Genomic DNA, 22,103 nt, shown 5'->3' on the forward strand with positions numbered 1-22,103 from the left:
TAGAAGAACAAATCTAAGTAAATGTAATAAGTAAAGTGATTTTTTCTTATTTAAATACAGACTCCTCTTGTAGCTTCTGAGTCTTGTAGAAGGGTTTTCACTTCTGCCCCATAGTTGGGTAACAGGGAGCCCCTAAAATCCTTGAAAGCGTATGCCAGTTTTTTTGTTTGCACTTGTGTGATGCACATTTTCTGGGGCTGGGTTTTTTGTTTGTTTGTTTGATTTTTTATTTTTTATTGAAGTGTAGTTGATTTACAGTGTTTTAGGTATATAGCAAAGTGATTCAGTTATATATATACATACGTATATATTACATTTCAGATTCTTCACCATATATGTCACTACAAGAAATTAAACATAGTTTGTTGTGCTATACAGTAGGTCCTTGTTATTTATCTATTTTATACATAGTAGTATCTGTTAATCTCAAACTCCTAATTTATCCCCCGCCCCGACCCCCCATGCTTGCAGCTAGTTTGAAGGGTGAGCTCTAAAAGGTTGACAGCAATATGCCGAGTGCATCTCTGTCCACTGGGACTTTTCTGCGAGCATGGTGTTTCTTTGTGCTGTCCAGTATGGGAGCCACCAGCCACATGTAGCTACTGAGTGGCTGGTGTGACTAAGGAGGTGAATGTGTACCTTTATTTAATTTTAACTAACCAACAAATTCGAATAGCTTCTGTGTGGCTAGTGGCTGCCGTGTTGGCAGGGCAGGTCTGGAGAGCAGAGACCAGATTAGGAATGAGACACTTTGGGTTCGGGTTTGGTTTGTTTTCCTGTGTTAGTGCCATTAACCTTCCAGTGCCTGTGCCTCTCGCGGATTCGACATGTCTAATATGGTGATAGATCTGAACAGATTTTGAACTTTTAGAAGACAGTTTCTTTAAAAAACAAAGGTGACTTCTCTCTCTCTCTCCATTGTTTCCACGCTGGTCTCAGCCACTGTCGTTTCTTGCGTGGATCCTGAAAAAGCATCTTAACTTTCCTTCATTGATCCCCCTTTTCACTTTATTCTCCAGGCAGGAGGCAAAGTGGTCTTTTGACAATATATTCACATCATGCTACTTCCTAATTAAAAGCTTTGGGATGGCTTCTCATTGTTTTTGAGATAAAATCCAAAGCCCTTCATTGAACTGGTCGTCTTGTACCTTCATGCCCGTCTGGCCTCATCCCCTCTCCCCTTCTGCACTTCAGCCACGCTGGCCTTCTTTCAGGTGCTGGAATATGTCAGATCTCAGCTCCCTTAGAGCCTGTCTGAATTTTCTGCCTCTCTCACTCTTCTTCGCTAAACCCTCCTCATTCTTTAGGTTTTGACATCTATGTCATTCCTCCCTAGACTCTTTCTTTGATCCCCCAAGTTAAATTTTATCCCTCCTGTTGTCTTCATCCCATCTTGCACATTTCCTCAGTTTATACGTCTAGATTTGTTTGCCTGTGTGTGCGATGTTCCTGTCTCATTAGACTCCGAGCTTCATGGTGGCGAGGACAGGGCAGGCAGGGCGGTACTCTGTCCCCAGGGCTTAACACCGCATCTGGTGCGGAGCAGGGACTCCCCTCAGCTAATAAGTTGCAGAGGGAGGATTTGAACCTAAGATGATTCCAGGGCCTATACTTTGAACCCCTAAGCCATGCCACCTGCGTTTCTGTGAGGCAAATGGCACGTATATTACAGGCTGCTTCCCTGGGACCCGTAGGAGCACATCCTACTTTGGTGAACCTCAGGCCGAATCATGGCTATTGCTTCTCTTCCTGGGCACGCGTGTGGTGCCTGAAGTGCTGTCGGAAACCCTTCCCAATTCCTAGTTCTGTTCAGAAAAAACGCAAGTAAAATACTTGTGTGCCTTATTTGAAATTTCTGGAAATATTATACTGGTAATATATCCTTTTGCTAGAGATTCGAAAGGTATTGGTTTTTCTTTGGTGAGGAAAATTTTATTGCTTAAATTGGTGGTGGTGAAGTTGGCAGTGGCGGGAGAGGGGCAGGGAGCGAGGCCCGTCTTGTTGGCCCTGGGCTGCTGTGAAGTTGTTCGGTTCAGTAGTCTCTCAGAAAACCAGGGCTGTTTTTCTTAGTGTGTGAAATCCTGAGAGAGATATAATACCGCGTATTTGCCTCAGGTTAGAAGAGTACTGTAGTTAGTCCACTGTTAGTGACTATGTCAATTGTAGTGGCAATCTCCCTACGTCCCTCCCATAAAACGTTCATTTCCACACACAGCCAAAAAGGGTGGGCCCAATATCACCATCATTTTAACCAAAATTGTTAAGTCTGAACCAGTATCTGTCTGGTGAACAGGTGTTGTTGTTTTCCAGGAGGCAGAGGACACAGAGAAGACACCGCACCGCTGGTGGGCTGAAGCCTGTAAGAATCCGGACAGCGTTTCCCTTCATCACAGACAAGAGGCCGTTTTTGAACTGTTGGGAGGTATACGGGGGAACACTGGTTATGCTGGGGAAGAAAGGAGGGGTGGGAAGTGGCTTAAAAGAGCATTTTGCAGTTGGGCTCCCTAAATGTAGTGGTGATTTTTAACTTGTAACTGTTATAATCCAGTAAGAAAGCAAGTCAGAGAGGGGCCTGAACTCAGTGAATATAGATTAGACACTATTTCAATTTGTTTATGAAACAACAATCAAATGAGAAGTTAGTATTCTAAATAACTGGCATTCTGATACTGTAGATAAATGCATAAACTAGGTACTAACCTAAAATCTGTACTCACCTGCGCATGATGGCATTCGTGTGTAGAGCTCCAATAGTTATCATCGTGTTCATTTAATGCTTTTTGTAAGAAACTTCACTCTTCATGAATGTTAATTCATTTTCTAAAAGTATCAATGGGATAAAAGGGGAATACATGTCTTTAAATAATTAGACTAAGATGAAAGTTTCATTAGAAAAATTTGAAAATAAAAGCAAATATATATGGACTGTGAATGATTTTGTATACGCTTGATTCTTTTTTGTTCGTTTGTTTCTTATTCAAGGAGTAACATCACCAGCAGAAGTTCCAGCAGGTACTGTTCTGGGACTGACAGTTGATGACCCACGAATAAATTTGCCTCAGAAGAGGTCCAAAACTTTGCCCAATCCAGAAAAATGCCAAGGTAAAGTTGTTGAGACAACCCTGGTTTTCCTTCCTGTTTTGAGCAGTCAGTCCCATTAGAAGAATTCTGCCTGTGATGCCTTTGCAGTAACTTTGCCTGTAAAAAAATTAGGGTGATCTTTACCTGCCTGCCTTTCAAGGTGATGATGATCAAAGGAGATGGTGTGCGTGGAAGTGTCTTTTAGCTGTAAAATACGTAGCCTGATCCTTATGTTTGTTTTTCTCCCTGAGTTCTTTATTTTTAGTATCTAGTAAAACCTGTCTCTCTGCAAACTGGGTTCTCTGACAATGCCGGGCTTTTCAGAATTTTAATTGTGAGGAAGGGATCGGCACCCGCAGCTGGTCTTGTGCTCTTTGGAAGCCTCTGTCTGACCATACAGATGATCCAGGTTCGAATCCTGGCAAGGCCACCCCAGGTGCTGAAGGGTAAGATGTCTTGGTGTAGACTCAGTAGAGTGGCCTGAGGGAGTTCTTTGGGTTGGTAGAAGAGGGTGGGTGGGGGACTGGCTAAAATTTTAGTCTGATCTGTGATTTGCAGCAGTTGTGTTAATGTATCATTGTATTTGCTGTCATTTAAACAAGATTAATTGGAAGAATAATTAAAATCAGCTTGTGAAATTTTGGAAAAAAGATACAGGTGTGTGTAGTAACAACTTCAGATTTTTTTTTTTTTTTAACCTCCACATATAGTCAGGTAGCTTATTATGGGGGTGATAAATTACTGTCAGAACTCCATGTGAAAGGCGGATTCCGTAAGAGAGAAATTTGAGATATATTAGTAAGTTAGTTAATTGTGGAGCCTAACACTTTAGTCAATGAGTTATTGCGTCTTTCTTTTCTTTTTTAATGGAGGTATGGTCTGGTGCAACCATAAGAGTCTACTATACTGATGAAGGTTGACTGTCATGGTTTCCTCAGAGCTGTTAACTCTAGTTTCTCTTGCTGCCTCAGATCCTTTTTTGAAATAAGGCAGTTAGGTATTAAATCCTTTCTAATGCTTTTCTCTTAATATGTATCAGTTTAAGGCAAACTAAAATCAACCTTGAAAACCATGATTTAATTTCTACTGTAAAAGCTTACCACCTTATTGATCTTTTTTTTAATTGAAGTTTAATTGACTTATTATATTAGTTTCAGGTGTACAACATAGTGATTCAGTATTTTCCTACATCACAAAGTGATTGCTACAATAAGTTTAGCTACCATCTGTCTCTCTACGAAGTTATTACAATATTATTAACTGTGTTTCCTGGGCTGTACATTACATCCTTGTGATTTCTTTTATAAGTTTGTATTTCTTATTCTCCCTCACTTACTTCACTCACTCCTCTCAGCCCCCTTTCCTCTGGCAACCACCAGCTTTTCTCAGTTATCTATGACTCTTTTTTTTTTTTTGGTTATATTTGTTCGTTTGTTTTTTAAAATCCACATGTAAGTGAAATCATGCAGTATTTGTCTTTCTCTGCCTGATTTATTTCACTTAGTATAATGCCCTCTAGGTCCATCCATGTTGTCGCAGTTGGCAAGATGTCATTCTTTTTTATGGCTGAGAATATGCCATTGCATATATATATTGTATATATATATGTATTGTGTGTGTGTGTGTGTGTATATATACACACACACCCCAAACCTTTATGCATTCCATCCATCTGTGGACACCAAGGTTGCTTCCATATCTTGGCTATTGTGAATAATGCTGCAGTGAACATAAGGGTGCATATATCTTTTTGAATTAGTGTTTTTGTTTTCTTTGGAAAAATACTCAGAAGTGAAATTGCTGGGTCATATAGTAGTTCTGTTTTTTATTTTTTGAGAACCCTCTGTACTGTTTTCTTTGGTGGGGTACCAACCTACATTTTTACCAACAGTGCATGAAGATTCCCTTTTCTGCACATCCCCGCCTATACTTGTTATTTGTTGTCCTTTCGCTAATAGCCATTCTGACAGGTGTGGGCTAATACCTAGTGGTTTTGATTTACATTTTCCTGATGATTGGTGATACTGAGCATCTTTTCATGTGCCTATTGGCCATCTGTACGTCTTCTTTGGAAAAATTGTCTATTTGGGTCCTCTGCACATTTTTTAATCATGTTATTTGTTTTTTGATGTTGAGTTGTATGAGTTCTTCGTATATTTTAAATATTAACTCTTTATTCAGTATATAATTTGCAAATATTTTCTCCCTTCAGTAGTGGGCCTTTTTATTGAGTTTCCTTTGCTTTTTGATGCAGTTCCATACCGTGCTGCCCGTGGAACATTTTTTTCCATCCCCTCACTTTCAGCCTGTGTGTATCTTTAGATTTGACGTGAGTCTCCCATAGGCAGTATGTACATGTATATATGTGGTCACATTTTCTTATCTCGTCAGCCACTCTGTTCTTTTGATTGGAGCATTTTGTTCATTTACAGTTTAATTATTGACAAGTGTGTACTTATTGCCATTTTGTTAATTGTTTTGGGGGTGTTTTGTAGGTTTTTTGTTCCTTTATTCTTTTGCTCTCTTCTCTTGTGATTTGGTGACTGTTTTTGGTATTGTGTTTGGATTCCTTTCTCTTGTGTGTGTGTATCTGTTACAGGTTTTTGGTTTGTGGTTACCATGAGGTTCATATAAAATAATGTATATGTGTATGTATGTGATTATTTTAAGTTGATGATCTCTCAAGTTCAGACACCTTCTAACAACCCTATATTTTTACTCCCTCCCATGTTTAATGTTTTTGACATCATATTTTACATCTTTTTGTTCTGTGTACCCCTTGGCTACTTATTGTAGATACGGATGATTGTTTTTTTTTACTTTGGTCTTTTAACCTTTAATTTTTACTTGTCTGTAAAACTCTTATTCTCTCCTTCAAATCTCAGGCCTTTCTGGGCAGCATATTTTTGGTTGTAGGTTTTTTTTTCCTTTTATCACTTTAAATATATTGTGTCACTTCTTTCCGGCCTGCAAAGTAGGAAGGCAGCTAATGGTCTTATGAGCATCCCCTTTTTCCTTGTACTTAACTAGTTGCTTTTCCTTTGCTGTTTTATGATTCCCTTTTTTAAATGTAATTTTTACCATTTTAATTGCAGTGTGTCTTGGTGTAGGCCTCTTTGCGTTGGTTTTCTTTGGGACTCTGAGTGCTTCCTGGACCTGGATGTCTGTTTCCTTTCCCATGTTAGGGAAGTTTTCAACAGTTATTTATTCAAATAAGTTTTCTGCTCCTTTATCTTTTCTCCTCTGGGACCCCCATAATGTGAATGTTAGCACACTTAATGTTGTTTTAGAGGTCTCTTAAACTATCCTTGTTTTAAAAACATCTTTTTCTTTTTTCTGTTCATCTTGAGTGACTTCCATGACTCTGTCTTGCAGTTCTCTGCTCCGTTTCTCAGTATCATCTAATCTTCTGTTGATTCCTTGTAATGTATTTTTTTCCCCAGTTATTTGTATTCTTCAGATCTGTGGTTTTTCTTTACATTTTCTAACTGTTTGTTAAACTTCTCACTTTATTCATCCATTCTTTTCACAAGTTGTTGAGCATCTTTGTGATCATTATCTCAAACTCTCATTGAATAGATTGCTTAACCCCACTTTGCTTAAATCTTCTTCTGGGGTTTTGTCTTGTCCCTTTGTTTGGAACATATTCCTCTGTCTCATCATTTTGCCTAATTCTCTTTATTTTTATGTATCAGGTAGGTCAGTAATGTTTCCTGACCTTGGAGAAGTAGATTTGTGTAGGAGTTGTCCTCTGGGGCCCGGCAGCACACTCTCCTCTGGTTGCCAGGGCTGTATGCTCTTGGGGGGCCCCTTTTCTGTTGTGGTGGGGCTGACTCCTGTGGGTGCAGTGGCAACTGGGACTGGCCCCCGGCCCGACTGGCTTCCAGGCCCTGCTTCATGCAGTGGCTGCTGGCCTGCTACAGGCACGGCCAGGCTATGGAGCAGGTCCTGGGGTTCCTGGGACCGGTGCCAGCCCATTGGTGGGTTGGTCAGCCCCCGGCATGAATCAGCTTGATGAAGGACTCCAGAATGGCACTTGCCAGCATCAGTGACCTAGTGGTAGAATGAGTTCCAAAAAATGGCTCATGCCGGTATCTATATCCCCAGTGTAAGTCCCAGTTGCCTCCTGCCTCACCGGGAGGCTCTCCAAGATTAACATATGGGTCTGACCCAGGCTCCTTTCAAATTACTGCCACTGTGCAGGGTCTCAGAGCATGTGGAATTTTATGTGTGTCCTTTAAGGGTAGAGTCTCTGTTTCCTACAGCCCTCCTACTCTCCTGTACTCAAGCCCCTCTGGCCTTCAGGGCCAGACATTATAAGGGCACGTGCTCCCCATGCAGGTTGCCGGGCTGGGGAACCTGACGTGGAGCTTGGATGCCTCACTCCTTGGGGAGAACCTCTGCAGTTGTGATTATCTTCCTGTTTGTGTGTTGCCTACCCCGGAGGTGCGGGAATGACTATACTGCGTCTCATGCCCTGCCTACCTAGTGCCTTCTTTATATCTTTAGTTGAAAATCTTTTCTGCTAGTCTTCAGGTCATTCTCATGGAGAGTTGCTCTGTAAATAGTTGTTATTTTTGTACCTGTGGGAGATGAGCTCAGATGTTAACCGGACTCAGGTTCTGCTGCTCCTGCTGGAAAGCCAGTATTCGAGAGACAACTGTCGGTTGGAAAAGAAAAGGTTGCTTTATTCAGGAGGCAAGCAACCTGTTCTGCAAATTTCATTTAAAATGGAGTGAGTTTGAAGACTGTAACTTTAGTTTATTTGAATTCCAAATGGTAAAACCTTTTGTTAATTTCCTTTGCTTCTCTAAGAAAAACTTACTAAGGATTTTTTAATTTAAAATTTGGTGATCTTTAAATACATTTAAGAAAGGTGAAAATAAGCTATTTCCTTCAAACTTAAAGTCACAATTCTGGAGTTACATAGTTAATCAGAAGGCTTTTGTCTGGGCATGAAAGAGAATATGCTTTGTATGAGTCTTGGGGGAAGGACTTAGAATTACATTCAGGATTGATAGTCATTCTGGGTACCCTGAGGTACATGCTGACTCAGCTGATAGTAGTCTTTTTTTTTTTTTTTTCCTCACTAGTGAAGACTGTTGAGTTCAAAGGTCTTCCCCTTGCCTTCAGACATCTACGTCATCATTATAGTATCACACAGAACAGGTTCAGGTAAAAGTAAGCCGTGTTCCACCTGCTCATCCCCCTAGACCCTGATCTTTTTACGGTCCCCATAGTTTTGCCTTTTCCAGAATGTCATATAGTTGGAATTATACAGTACGTAACCTTTTCAGATTGGTTTCTTTCACTTAGTAACTCAGTTAAGGCTCTTCCATGTCTTCATGGTTTGATAGCTGGTTTCTTTTCAGTGCTGAATAATACTCCATGGTCTGCATGTGCCACCTACTTTGTTTCATCTATTTCCTTGTGATCAATTTTTAGAATATTTGGAGATGAGATTGTGCTTTCCTATGCTTTATACCCCAAGTATTAGCCATCTCTTTTGTCTGCAGCCAAATCTGAATAAAATCCCAACTCTGTCACTCAGATCTATGGCGGCACGCCACAGGAAAGCCTTCAGGGTAAATAGTCTTTGATGGGGCTCATTCGCTCCTAGACAGGCCACGTGAACTCGTGCAGCACACGCGGTTACTTGAGATGCTGCAGCTTATTCTCTCGGTAAGGAAGAGCCGTGCACTAGAAAGAGTTGCTACTTCTAAAGAGCTTTCATCTCAGATCTTTTCATCAATTTTACTTTTTCTGACTTGTTGATCCCTGATATCTGTTATGTTATGACCCAGTCACTTCCAACTTAATCTTTTTCAGCCATCAGACCCACACAGGTATGTGCCATTGAGTGACCTTTCTGTGTTGATATTTTAGGACCTTAGCCTAAACTCAGCAATTGTCTGACTTTTTTTTTTTCCCTTTTAAGTCTTCAGTCCAACAAAAAAAAGATTCGCAAGGTTTTTTTTCCCCACCTAGTGTTTACATAATTATTTGTGGGACGTTTATTCTACCAATATACATGTTTATGACTGAAAAAGTTCCTTCTCTTTTCCCACGAGAGTACTTTTTGGCATGATATGGCTTGTTTAAAGGGATGAAACAATATATTTTACAGAAAATATGCTCATTTTAAAGGAATGGGAAAAGTATGTTTTATAGAAAAGAATATTCAGTTCAATAAAAAAGGGTTATTGGAGACTTGAAATAATGGGACAGAAGAACAGGGTGCTATCTGTGGTTCACCGCCATTGGGCCAGGGATGATATAAGGGCCCTGCAGCCAGCAGTTAAAGTATGGCTCATGCCTCATAGCACATTATCAGGAAGAGCCTCTGCAGTAGTGCCTAGAATTTGATTATCTTAAATGTGGAACTAGGCAGTTCTTTGGAGGTGGTTCAGTGTGATATTTGCATCTTTTACACTAAAAGTAAATGTCAAAGAAATAAGTTTCAGAGCCTTTGCTGTTTCACTGAAGATGAAACCAACGGTAAGAATAGCAGTTTCTACTCAAGGAAACAAACTCCTCTAGAGAAGATAAGTAAACGCCTGTAAAATATTGTCTTAGAACAACAGGTCACCTGGCATTGTTTAGAATTTGACCTCCCTGATCTAAAGAATGTGGTGTAAGGCTGTTTCTTTTCCCTCTTAGATAATGAGAAAGTTATTCAGCTGCTTCTGGAGGGTGTGCCTGTGGAGTGTTCACATAGCTTTCTTTGGAACCAAGATATCTGTAAGAGTGTCACAGAGAATAAAATCTCGGACCAGGTAACTAATGGTAAAGTCATGAACACAGGTTGAGTTCATCACTTTAGAGACCATGAAAGTTATCTCATACTTTATAGACTCCCATAGGCTTCCTTGTATTTTCAGCTTATTGATTCCTTACTTATAGACTATGACATTTTTCTGTACTTAGAGAAAAGTAATCTCTCGAAAAAGTTAATACAAAGACTTTCTGTTGAAATGGTAATCTATGGTTTAAATATATTTTTTTTTTTTTTGCCCCCTTAAACGTTCTCTGTCTTTCATTTCACGGTGATTGCGCTCCTACCAGCACCAGGTATTGTACTAGATGAACTAGGTGTAGTTGAAGAAGTTCAGGGCACAAAGGAAGGCCAAAGAAGGGGTGCAGTCCAGACTAGGGAATTTGGGAAAACCTTCCTGGGTGGAGGAGCTGCATTTGAGTGAATTCTTAGGTTCATGGTCAGAATTAACCAGACTTCTTGGGGCCAGGAGCCAAGGCTGCAGTGGAGAAAGGATTGTTGGAATTGAGAACAGCACTTAAAAGGGCCAAAAACAGGATGATGTGTCCAGGAGTCTCCAAGTCGATCAGTATGTTGGGATTAAGGGTAGGGCTGGAGCATAAAAGACCTTGAGGCCTTTTGAGGATCTGGACTGAAGATTAGGGCACCACTGAAGATTTTAAGCTGGGCCATGACATAATCAGATTTCGTTCTGGCAGTGCTGCGGAGGGTGGATTAGACCAGGGAAAGTCACAGGGGCAGAGAAGCTGGAGAGAGGGTTTGTGGTTGGATGGCCTTGAAAGAGACCCTTGAAATAGTGCAGATGACATGATGGGGGCCTGAATTGTGGCAGTGTAGCTGGAGTGGAGGGGCTGGGGTTTAATACAGATACCTGGAAGGTAAAACTGGCAAGACTCACTGGCTGATTGGAAGCTGGGAGTGAGAAAGGAGGAGGCTTGTAGGTTAGCTCCTAACGGTCTAGCTTTGTTTTAGGAGCTCAGCTAAAATAGAGCCAGAGCCAGGTCTGACCTGTCATTGCTGTCTTCCCAAGTTCTAACAAAGTGCCTGGCACGTAACAGGTGCTCAAGAAATAATTGAATGAATGAGTAAATGAGTGAACAGTAAATATTTGAAAGGATGAATGAATGAGTGAATGAACCGAGCACTGTGCGTCATTCAGCTAGCTGGGGAATGCAGGAGGAGAGTGATACAGTTGGTGGGGGAGTGAGGTCAATCTCAGATATGCTGAGTTTGAGGGGCCTCGGGACATCCTAGAAGCAGATGTCCAGGAGATAGGTTTTGATCCCAGGGGGAAAAGTTGGGGCCAAAGAGATAGTTATTTTGGAATTACCAACATGGAGAAGGTACTGGCAACTTGACAAAAGATAAAAAAGGAGACTCAAGACCTGGTTGTGCGTGAAGGGCATCCATGAGTTAGACTTGTAGCATGGAGGTGGCTTGTGTGATTTTCTCAGCTGAGAGCAGATTCTCTCCCACCTGTTCATCTCTGATTACAGCCAGCAGCAAAGTCTGAATAGATGTTGTCATCTACTCCTTACAGTCCACTTAACAGATAACTTAGAGCATCTTCTATCTTAAATCATTCAGACCCTTCAAGAAATTTTCTCAAGAGCCAGAGTATTTTCCCTCTTGCCCCTCCTTGAGAAGTTGTTGTTACCTTGTTTTTACTTCATGACCATAAATCTTAACCAAAGTCAAAGTGGGGACAGAGTATCAAAATTTAAGATTAATCCTGATAAAAGAAACTAGCAGAATGTATATCTATTATTCTGTAACTTCAAATCATCTAGTCTATTCTAGCCCAAGTTTAAAACAATTTGGCGTTTTCTACCAAAGCTCTTGTATAGAGGAAAATCACCCTTGTACTTAAAATGGTTCACATTTATTTATTGAGAACACTTTTTTTCATGCTTTTCAAGAGCGCATGTAACTTTCTAAAGCTGCTTACAGGGAGGTGCAGTAGGATCTCCCAGAAGACCAGGCTTGTTTGTCTTGAATTATTTTCTTCCACTTTAGGATTTAAACCGGATGAGAAGTGAATTGCTGGTGCCTGGGTCACAGCTTGTTTTAGGTCCCCACGAATCCAAGGTTCCTATACTTTTGATTCAACAGCCAGGAAAAGTGACTGGTGGCGATCAACGAGGCTGGGGAAGTGGCTGGGATGTCCTGCTCCCAAAGGGCTGGGGCATGGCTTTCTGGATTCCGTTTGTAAGTTACTCTTTGATTCCAACTAACAGTTATAACATTTGAAGTACGTTCCTAATAAATGCCAAGCACTGAAAACATTCCTGACTGGATGCACAGTCTAGAAATTGAGTGCTCTTCTCCTGCCCTTGGAGCTATGGTCCTGGATATAAGATACCCATTCATAAAGCCCCTGGAGCCAGGTTTCCGTTAATAAGAGTTGTGCTGACATTTCGTGAGTTCTTGAGGTTTTAAAAGTGGTCTGGTATTTGAATAGCAGTGACAACAAAATGCTGAGGTTTTTTTTACTTGAAGAAATTTGTTACAGTTTAAAAGCAAAAGACTTAATTTTTAATGAATGTATAGAATACATTTTTTGTTTTTAAAGTGCTAACCATATATTCCTGTTTACTAACTGAAGCTAAAAATTTTATTAAAATCGAATGTGTGTTGTTTTCCTGGTTAGTTTAAATATTCCTTTGAGCTGGAGAGCACAAAGGAGATGTAAGGCTGTTAGATTCACGCAGGTAATTAATTTCAGCGATTATGCCTAGCACAAGGGGCATCCAGTTAATCACTTAGGAGTGGGAATATTTTTAAATCTAATTTTTAAATTATGAACTGTTTCAAGCATACAGAGGGTATAAGATACTGATGTAACAAATGCCTGTGTGTCCTCCACCCACCCCCCAGCTTAGGAAATAAGGCATTACAGGTTCATTGGAAGCACTCTGTTTATCCCTCTCCAGTGCCGTTTCCCTCCCTCCTTTGGAAGGAATCACTAGTCCTATTTTTGGTGTTTGTCACTATCATGCATGTTTTTATAGCTTTATTAAGTATCTGTGTTTCCCAAAATAAAATAACTATATTTTACATGTTTTCAAACTTTATATAACTCCTTGTATATATGCCTGTGCAACTTGCTATATTCACTTGACATTGAGGTTTTTACATATTGGTTGATGAAGCTCTGTTTCGTTCACTTTTATTATTGTGCGGTAACCCGTCGTAGGATCCCCCTACAATGTATTTATTTTGATGGGTGTTTAGGGTTCCCATTTTCGCCATACAAAGAACTCAGCAGTTTCACTGTAAGTCGGCACATTGACAGGATCTTTCCGGCGTTTCTTTTAGATCTATCGAGGTGCAAGAGTTGGAGGATTAAAAGAGGCCGTGATGCATTCTCAGTATAAAAGGTCGCCGAACGTCCCAGGTGACTTCCCAGACTGCCCTGCCGGGATTCTGTTCGCTGAAGAGCAAGCTAAGAATCTTCTTGAAAAGTACAAAAGGTAAGAAACTGACCTGTCCAGTTTGACATCTTAAAGGGAAGACACCTTGGCCAATAAAGTTTGCCCTGGCTTCAGTGACTCTTACTGTACCGTGTGGAGTTCCTAGATCTGTCAACATTCCTGAGACATAATGAAGAAGGTATTACTTGGGTCAGGTATTGTTCTATATCTGGCTTTTGTAGCCCATCCAGGTTACAGACGCTTCTCTGGGTTACTTGTTCATTGGTAATGATGAACACCTAAGCTGTGGATGTGCATTCTAGATGCTTGTTAATAGATTCCCAGTGTCGACCCCTGCCCCCTCAAAATGGAAATTGTGTGTTTTTGTAACTGGTTATAGATGTAGTACATATTTATGAAATTTTAATGCAAGTATGGAAGTGTATAAAAATACTTTATGAACTGGTATATTTATTCCTTTCATCCAAAGAGATAGCACTGTTTTTACATTTTGGTATCCATCCATCCAGACTGTTTTCTTTTCTTTTTTTTTTTTTCCATCGGAGGAGTGGCCAGTGAGGGGCTTTGTTTCCTTTATACTGGGGACAGGAAATGCTGGGCACCTGTATTTCCCACTCAACTGGAGGCTCCCGGAAGCACAGAAACTGTCTTATTTGTTGTGGCACCTGCAGGATCTAGTCAGTGCCTAGAACAGTGGGCCTTCTGTTTGTTGACTGATGAGTGGCTGAATAATTGAATGTTGTCTTCCTTGACTGTGTGCTCCACAGTCCTGCTCTCCTGTTCACTGCTGCAGCCGCAGACAAGACAGGCACTGCCGGCGTTCCAGCTGTTGTCTGAGCGCGGAGGAATGAGGGAGTGAGTGACCTGGGATACAATCCTGGTCCTGGAGTGCTGGCTTACAAGCCCTTTGAGGGCAGCCATCGTGTGCTGTCGGTCCTGTGTCTCCCATAGCGCGCAGTTGAGGGACTTCTCTGTGCCTGTTAAATAATCATAGACAATCATGCTTATTTCTCACCCTTTAGACTTTCTTATGTATGTAAATTTTTCGCAGACACAATTTTTTCTAAAGCATTGTATATCATGTACTGTTTTGAAACATACATAGTTAAATGCTTTCTTCATTCAGCTATGTGTTACGGAAAGTTTACCTATATCATTAAGTATGACTCTAAACCAAGTGTTGGCAAACTTTTCTGTAAAGGGCCAGATGATAGCTGTTTCTGGCTTTGTGGGGGTCTTTGGTTTCCATGGCAACCACTCAGCCCTGCCAGCGTGGCGCAGAAGCAGCCACAGAGGATGCGTAAACGAGCCAGCATGGCTGTGCCCCCGGCTCAATCTATGGACACTCAAATTTTAATTTCATATCATTTTCATGCGCCATAAATACTATTCTTCTGTTTTTTCCAACCATTTAAAAATGTAAAAACCATCCCTAGCTTATGGGTCATACAAAATCAGGCAGTGGGCCAGGTCTGGCCGGTGAGCCCATAGTGTGCCGACTGCAGGCTGGCTGTTCTGTGACTGATCAGTGGCCCCTTAGGTTGGTTCTGATATTCCACTCTGTGCTTCTGCAAACAGCTTTCCATGTGCATCTCTGTATATGTGTTTGACTTACTCATTTAGCACATGTTTGTTTAGAACCTGCTGTGTGTGAAACATCTCTCTAGGGCTGTGCAGTGGGCAGGGCAGGCAGACTCTGAGCTGCCCTTGTGGGGCTTATTCCTGATGGAAGCGCATGTTTCTAGGCTGAGGGAAGGGAAGGGAAGGGAAGGGAGGCTAAAATTGCAAGAGCAAAGCCCTTGAATGGGAGGAGGGGGCAGCATCCAGGGCACAAGGGGAGGAGGTGGCCTTCCATAGGATCAGGCTCAGTGTGCTCTCTCTCTCTCTGTTTTTGTTTTAATGGAGGCACTGAAGATTGAACCCAGGACCTCACACATGCTAAGCACGCCTCTACCACTGAGCTATACCCGCCCACTGAGCGCTCTCATTTTAATAGACTGGAAGGCTGACTCTGAAATGTGAACACAGATTATGTAGGTTACATTCTGTGGAGAGACTGAATAGTGCTCTCCTGATTGTGACCATCCTCTCAGTGAAAAAAGAGACAAGGTTATCAGCTAGGGGTAAGAAGGAAAGAGAGGTTGTTGGAGATTTGAGGAGAGGAATTGATGGAAATGATGTTCTAGGAGAGTGGAAGATAGGATTGACTGGAAAAACATAAGAGATGAATGAGCAATGTCAGAATTCATTCGACTTTTGTGTTTCTAGTGAGACCACTCAGGACTGTGGCGTGTTCCCCAGCCACGTTCTGCCAGTCGGGTCCTGGTGCGGAGTAGGTGGCGGGTTGGGTGTGACCAGGATGGGCTTTGCCAGGGGAAGGAGTTGAGGGTACATATAGAGGGAGTCACTTGTGAGCAGAGGAGTATAAGCTTATGAGTAGGGATGTGAGAAGGGTGGTGAGCAGTGATGAAGCGGTAAAGGAATAGTAAATTCTGGTGGTTGAAGAATGTTGCCAGGGGAGGTAAATGGGCTGGAGAAATAGGAAGCATCGCTCAGTGAAGAGTACTTGATTTGAGATTTTAAGGTGGAGCAGGTGCTGGCAGTGACCAAAGCTAAGGTGTGACCAGGAGAGTGGGTGGTTGAGGTAGGGTGAAGTCAAAGACATGAAAAGAGAAGAAAAGACTGGAAAAATTTCTGTTGGGGGCCCAGGGTCTTAGAAGGATGATGTACGAGGCTGCTGAAGCCATTGAGAATGAGTCAAGGTGGAGGGGAGGGCAGCGTGGCAGGGAATGGGGAAGCCCCGGGAGCTGGTCCAGGACCCAGCTGAGGAGGGAGTGCCTGGGGTTAACCGAGGGCCTGTGCTTCAGGGGAGCAGGAGGGAGAAGCAGATGGTCTGGGGGCATCAGGAGGACATCTGCCCTTGGGATGTGAAAAAGGAGCAGCCAGAAGCAGCCGGCACTGGAGAGGAGCTGTAGGGGAAAGAAAGCAAAGACCTTAGGCTAAATCCCGTAAGGAAGATTCCTGCTTTAAAAAAGAAAAGATGCGCACGTTGAGGATCTGATGTACCTGACACGTTGCTGTTTGTATTCATGTGGGGTTTTACCTCCGGTCCTGAGGGGGCCTGTTTTCCCTCACTTCTCACCAACACAGGCTGTTACCAATCCTTTAACACTGACAAAGCTGATAGATGAAAAACATGACAACTTATTGTTTTAATTTTCTTGTTTGCTTACAAGTGAGGTTGGATATTCTTAAGTGTTTTCACCTTTTTTTTTTGGTCTCTTTTCCTGTAAGTTGCCCATGTCTCTTTTTAAAGCCCCTGTGAGACCAGTTTCCCGAGAGTGGTTTTCACTGGCTATCCCTCCTGGGGGCCAGAGCGCATTTGGTTCAATCTCCAGAATATAGGCTCAAACTGAGCCCTCGATTAAGCCCGCAGGTTCACTGCCGTTCAGGGTCCTAGGGCACAGCACATAGTCAGGAATACATGGGGGAAGGCATGTCTGGGCCTGTCCCGGGGAGACCGTCAGTCAGGCGGCCCGTCCCTCTGGATGTCATCACATACCAGAGCAGGTCCTGCTTCCCAGCAGCTTGTGGTTTTCAGAGGTTCTCCTTCACTCACACGTTGCTGGAAAGGTCAATTGATACCACCCGTGTGGAGGGCAGTTTGGAAATACCTGTCAAAATTGCAAATGCTAATAAGACTTTTTACCTTAGCAGTTCTGCTCCCAGAACTTCATCCTGTGGGTAAACTTGTGCTCATGCGATATGTTCGAGATCGTTCACGGCAGCATCATTTGTAGAAGCAAAAGTTGAAAATAACCAGTGTCCTTCAGTAGAAGACTGTCTAGATAACTTAGGGTACAATCATCCAGTGAGATAAGCCTTGTGCAGAAGAGGTATTTTGTGCTAATAAAAAAATGGTCTCCAAGATGTTTTGATAAATAAGGTTAAGCAGAGTACAGTATGTTTGCCACCATTTATGTAAAAATTGGTTTTAAAAAAAGTATGTATATATCTGTATGTTCATAAAATATCATAGAAGGATATGTAAGAAACCGATGACGCCGTTGTCTCTGTGGGGGACAGCTGGGTCACCAGAGGTCAAGGGCGAGAGAGAAACTTCACCATCACCCCTTTTGCACCTTTTGAACTTGGAACCAGTGAGTGTGCAGGGGCATCACTGCATGGCTCCAGGGGCACCACGTACTGGCAGTCCTTCAGGAGTGGCGCCCCTGGAGTTGTGCAGTGGCCACGTGGGCGACTGTGTGGGGACAGTATCTATCACAGTAAAAACTGGAGAAAACAAAATAACTTGGCCAGTAGAGTTGGGTTATTATTTTTTTGAAGTCATATTTCATAGAAAACTTTTTTTTATATGTTTGTTGTTTAAACAGAAGCGAAGTCCGGTGGCCATCATTATTTTAATAGTCCAGTCCTAAATTGTTCAAAATTGGTTCTCCTCTTTGCTCTCCCTCAGACGCCCTCCTGCAAAGCGGCCCAACTATGTGAAGCTGGGCACTCTGGCACCTTTCTGCTGCCCCTGGGAGCAATTAACTCGAGACTGGGAATCCAGAGTCCAGGCCCGGGAGGAGTCGTCTGCAGCTTCCTCTCCGGGGGGTGGGGAGATGGGTCCGACCGGAGACGTGGTGCCTGGTGCTCCCACGCCTGGAAGGACTCGTCAGCTGTCTGGGGAAGCGGGCACCTCCCTGAATGACGCAGAGGTAATGGACATGGATTGCCCAGCCCGGGCAGGGCCTGAGTGGGCAACGAGCCGGGGTGCCACCAGCGGCCTCTTCTGTGTCCTGAGGTGAGTGCACATGACTTCCAGACGCGCTTTGGATTGTCTGTTTTTTTAATACTGACCAGGCTACAGGATGTAAAAGTTATTGTTCCTTTATGCAAAGCCCAAGTGAATTTACAGACTTTCTGGAAAGGAAAGCCAGTCCCTCAGTGTGTCCTGGAGGGCCTGGGGAGACAGCTGAATCCCATTTGACTTGGGGCATGATGCTCACTGACGAGGTGGTTTAGAATAGACCTTTTTTTTTCCTATGATCTGTTTTGTTTAGTCTTTGTTCACAAAGCAGTACCCTCACAATTGTGACAGGTGATGAATGACTCCTGCAAGTGTTCTTTACTTTAAATCACTGAATTAGGTGTCTTCTCGTCGCTTTTGAATGATCTGCATTGGTGGCCAACTAGGTCCCGTTCACGGTGAGCCTGTCATGACACAGCGGCTGCCGTGTGGCATGTGTTCCACTCAGTCCTTCTGCAGGCTGTTCGGTTCTGCGGATCAGTTTACCCTTTATTCTGTGTCCTGATTTTTAAAAATTACTCTTCCCTCTTGCAATATACTTAGTTTTCTGCACAGTAACCTATAATTTCATATCCTTCTTTGTTATTTTTCATAGAACTGTCCCTAGAGTTTCTTTTCTCATCAGAATATCAGCTCCTCTTTAATCCTCTCACTGGGATTATAGCCACAGATTCTGCCTCCCTCTCATTTTTCTCTGCCTTCAACTTCTTAAACTTGAATCCTTCACTCTCAGAATAGTAGACACATGAAAAGAAAAATATCATTACGAAAATGTGTCAAAGTGTATTTTAAACTTTTAAAAAATTAATGGTTTGCTCCTTCCCCCACATAGAGTATAAAAAAATCTAAAGGACTCCTAGAGCGTCCAGTCTTCTAACTGCGTATTTTCTCCTTGAATAACAATATCCTCAAAACATGTGTCTCCAACTTCACGCAGGAGTAGAAAATTACTGAGGCAGCTGTCGGCCTGGTGCGGGGACCGTCGGGCGGCCCGGCTGGGTCCTGGCAGAGGGCAGCAGGAACTGAGCAGAGAGGTCTGCTTGTCCGTCTTGGACTGCTTCCCCAGGGCCCTGGTGTGGGTCAGGCTGTCCCTGCTCAGGAAGGGCAGCCCCGAGCCGCACACCATGATCTGCATCCCGGCCAAGGAGGACCTCCTCCAGCTCAGCTGCGATCGGCTGTACCGCGGGCCCCAGGAATCCAAGCACTGCGACCCATTCAAGAGCAAGATCCGGAAACAGAAGGAGAAGGAAAAGACAGAGAAGAGGCAGAACAGAGGGAGCGCCGCATCCGAGGGCCTGGCAGACGGGGACCCTGCCGCCGGGCCCCACGCTCTGACCCTGGGTTTGTGGTCCGGCCCTCTCCCGGCTGTGACTTCTCACTGCTCCAGAGTTCTCCTGGGCTTTGTCACCCGGGGAGATTTTTCCATGGCCGTCGGCTGTGGAGAAGCCCTGGGTTTCGTCAGTTTGACGGGCTTGCTGGATATGCTGTCCAGCCAGCCAGGAGGGCAGCGGGGCCTCGTGCTGCTGAGGCCGCCCGCCTCCCTGCAGTATCGATTTGCGAGAATCACTGTTGAGGTGTGAAGGTCGGTTCACCTCCGGGCAGGGCATAGATAATAACTGTGTTTGCCAGTCCCCGCCATGGGAGGGTTGTTTTCACCATCTTCTGTTTTAAAATTTCATGTGAAATTCCTTAGAAACGAGAATTTTAAAAAATTATGTATTTATGCAAATGGATGAAATGTTTACATCATTCCAGTAATCTCATTGCCATCTTTCCCTGTCCTTGCTGTCACACTTTAGAATTATTTGGCACATATAGGCAACAGCTTTTGTATTTTGATTTCTTGGTCTGTGTAATTCTTGCTGAAAATAATTCAAAGCTCTGTGTTTTCTTGCCTCCCTTTTTATCAGGAACAAAGGGCTGTCAAGTCTGTTGGAAAAATCTTGTAGTCCTGTGATAAGTGACGATGGTTGTTTAATGATTTGATTGTTATGGAAGAGGAAAAGACCAGAAACATCTGGCCTCCGTACATGAAATACGGGCCCCCATCTGGGCCAAGTTCAGTTCTGTACTGTAATCAGCCTGCTCCACACTTCACACCATAAAGAAGGAAATCGTGGAAAATGTATCGCTGCCTCTTTTCAGGCAGGTTTGGTTTATGGCCAAGGTGTGGAGATGGAATTAGTGGTGGTCTGTGATTTTACGACCCCTTGTCCTGTGGTGTTGACCAGCACGGGATACTAGGAGTTACTTTTCTGAGCTTTTTGTTTCTGCAAAGATTTTTTTAAAGCCATTGAGGAGCATTTCTCAAAATATATTCTATGAAGTGTTATATAAGGAGAAGATTCCAAGGTCGGAGGGATTTGGGAAGCTCTGGGTTAAATACAGTGAAGCATTTCTTTCTAAAGGACTTCTGGAACCTTCCATGTGATAATGCACATTGGGTTCTCCAGGAAGTGGGTAATAGTCTACAGTGTTTTCTGAATCTTTCTGATCCCCAGATTCCTTTTGCAAAGAGCACTTTGTAGGACCGGTGTTCTTAGGGACACACTCTGGGAAATGTGGCTGTGCAAGGTGACAATTAATGACAAGCTACTTTTAAACGTTCATGCAGTCCCATCGTCCACCCGACCCTGGGAGCAGGTCTCATCCTGTCCCACAGGAAGGGTGGGATCACTGCTGCTTTTATTCACTTGCAGGGAACCTAGCTGCTCACCAGCTTTTAGTTGCCATCTGTGACTCACTCATCCCCTTACTCCATCATATTCCTGCCACACATTTCTAGCAGAGCGTCAGTGGCATTTTAAAAATGTACAGCGAGGTATTATTTCATGTGAACGCATTGTGTGTTTGCAGTAGCATCTGGCAATGAATGTCTTCAGAAGTGATAAGCTGGGGAGAGACACAGCAAGCATCACAGTGGCCAGTGAACTGTCTCATGCTTTCCCACTCACTGTGCCTCTGGATGTATTTGTGTCCAACACAAATGCAACTGAAAAAAAATAGTATAACTCAACGGTGTCTGTGAGCAGAATAAATGGAAATGTCACCTGGTGCTTGGTTGTTAATGTTTATAGGGCCATTCCTCATTTGGTCCCGAGGCTCTCAACCACATCATCGTGGCTTTGCTCACTCGATGACAGAAGTCTGAGCGAGCTGTGTCACTGAAGGAGCCCAGCACCTCCCTGGGGCACAGGGCACAGGGCGCAGCTTCTCTGCTTCGTGGTGGTGGGTCGAAGAACCATGCCTGAAAGGATAGCCGAGCATTTCCCACAATATATTCCTGGGAGCGCTGGTCCCTGGAAATGTTTCTTGGAAAAAAGGGTTTCGTGGCTACATAAATTTGGGGAAAGCTATAAGCTGCATTCTCCTATTGCAGATGCACAATGTATTTTAGTAGAGCTGAGGCATTGCAGATACCTGCAGGAAGGAAATCTCTTTCACAGATGCTACCCCCCGCCTATTTTTTTTAGCATACCTATTGTCTGGAGAACACTAGTTTCATGGCATATACTTTGCAAAACAGTGTGACCAAATCTGCTCATAAACAGATAAACAGTAAAAAATCCATTTGTCTTATGAAAAAACTGATAGGAATGAATGGCCTTATTCTCTGTAGCAATGGAATGAATGAACGTGTTTATTGAGATCCTACTACGTGCCTCCCTGCCAAACTACCAACCAAGCGCAGCGGGGGCCCTGCCCTCTGGTGGAGGGGCAGAGAGAGCGGTCAGGAAGGGTCCTGCACAGCAGAGGTGTGAGCCAAACCTCCAGTTCCACACCTGAACTGTGTGTGAAACAGTTGATTCTGTCTGTGATTGTGCTCTGCTTTTTAAAAACATTATAGAACTAATTATTAATCATCCATACTCAAACAGATAACCTAGAAAATGCAGATAAGCAACAACAACAGAACTCGTCACCAGGATGTTCCCCACCCAGCTGTGACCGCTGTCCCCTTTCTGGAACGCAGCCTTCTAAGCGTTGAGATGTGTGTGCG

The 22,103-nt window shown here is 43.2% G+C and overlaps 1 protein-coding gene across 1 annotated transcript in view; it reads left to right on the forward strand.

The window, feature by feature from the left end:
* Positions 1–21,156, forward strand: part of POP1 (POP1 homolog, ribonuclease P/MRP subunit) — a 34,273-nt gene extending 13,117 nt beyond the window's left edge. The window contains exons 10-16 of the mRNA XM_010955762.3: positions 2,311–2,422; positions 2,983–3,102; positions 9,742–9,857; positions 11,873–12,064; positions 13,175–13,329; positions 17,768–18,097; positions 19,041–21,156. Of these exons, the coding sequence (XP_010954064.2) occupies positions 2,311–2,422; positions 2,983–3,102; positions 9,742–9,857; positions 11,873–12,064; positions 13,175–13,329; positions 17,768–18,097; positions 19,041–19,683 (1,668 nt within the window). The 3' untranslated portion in view covers positions 19,684–21,156. The remainder of the gene's footprint in view (positions 1–2,310; positions 2,423–2,982; positions 3,103–9,741; positions 9,858–11,872; positions 12,065–13,174; positions 13,330–17,767; positions 18,098–19,040) is intronic.
* Positions 21,157–22,103: the final 947 nt, after the last annotated feature.

This window comes from Camelus bactrianus, chromosome 25, assembly GCF_048773025.1.
Source record: "Camelus bactrianus isolate YW-2024 breed Bactrian camel chromosome 25, ASM4877302v1, whole genome shotgun sequence".
Lineage (NCBI taxonomy): Eukaryota > Metazoa > Chordata > Mammalia > Artiodactyla > Camelidae > Camelus > Camelus bactrianus.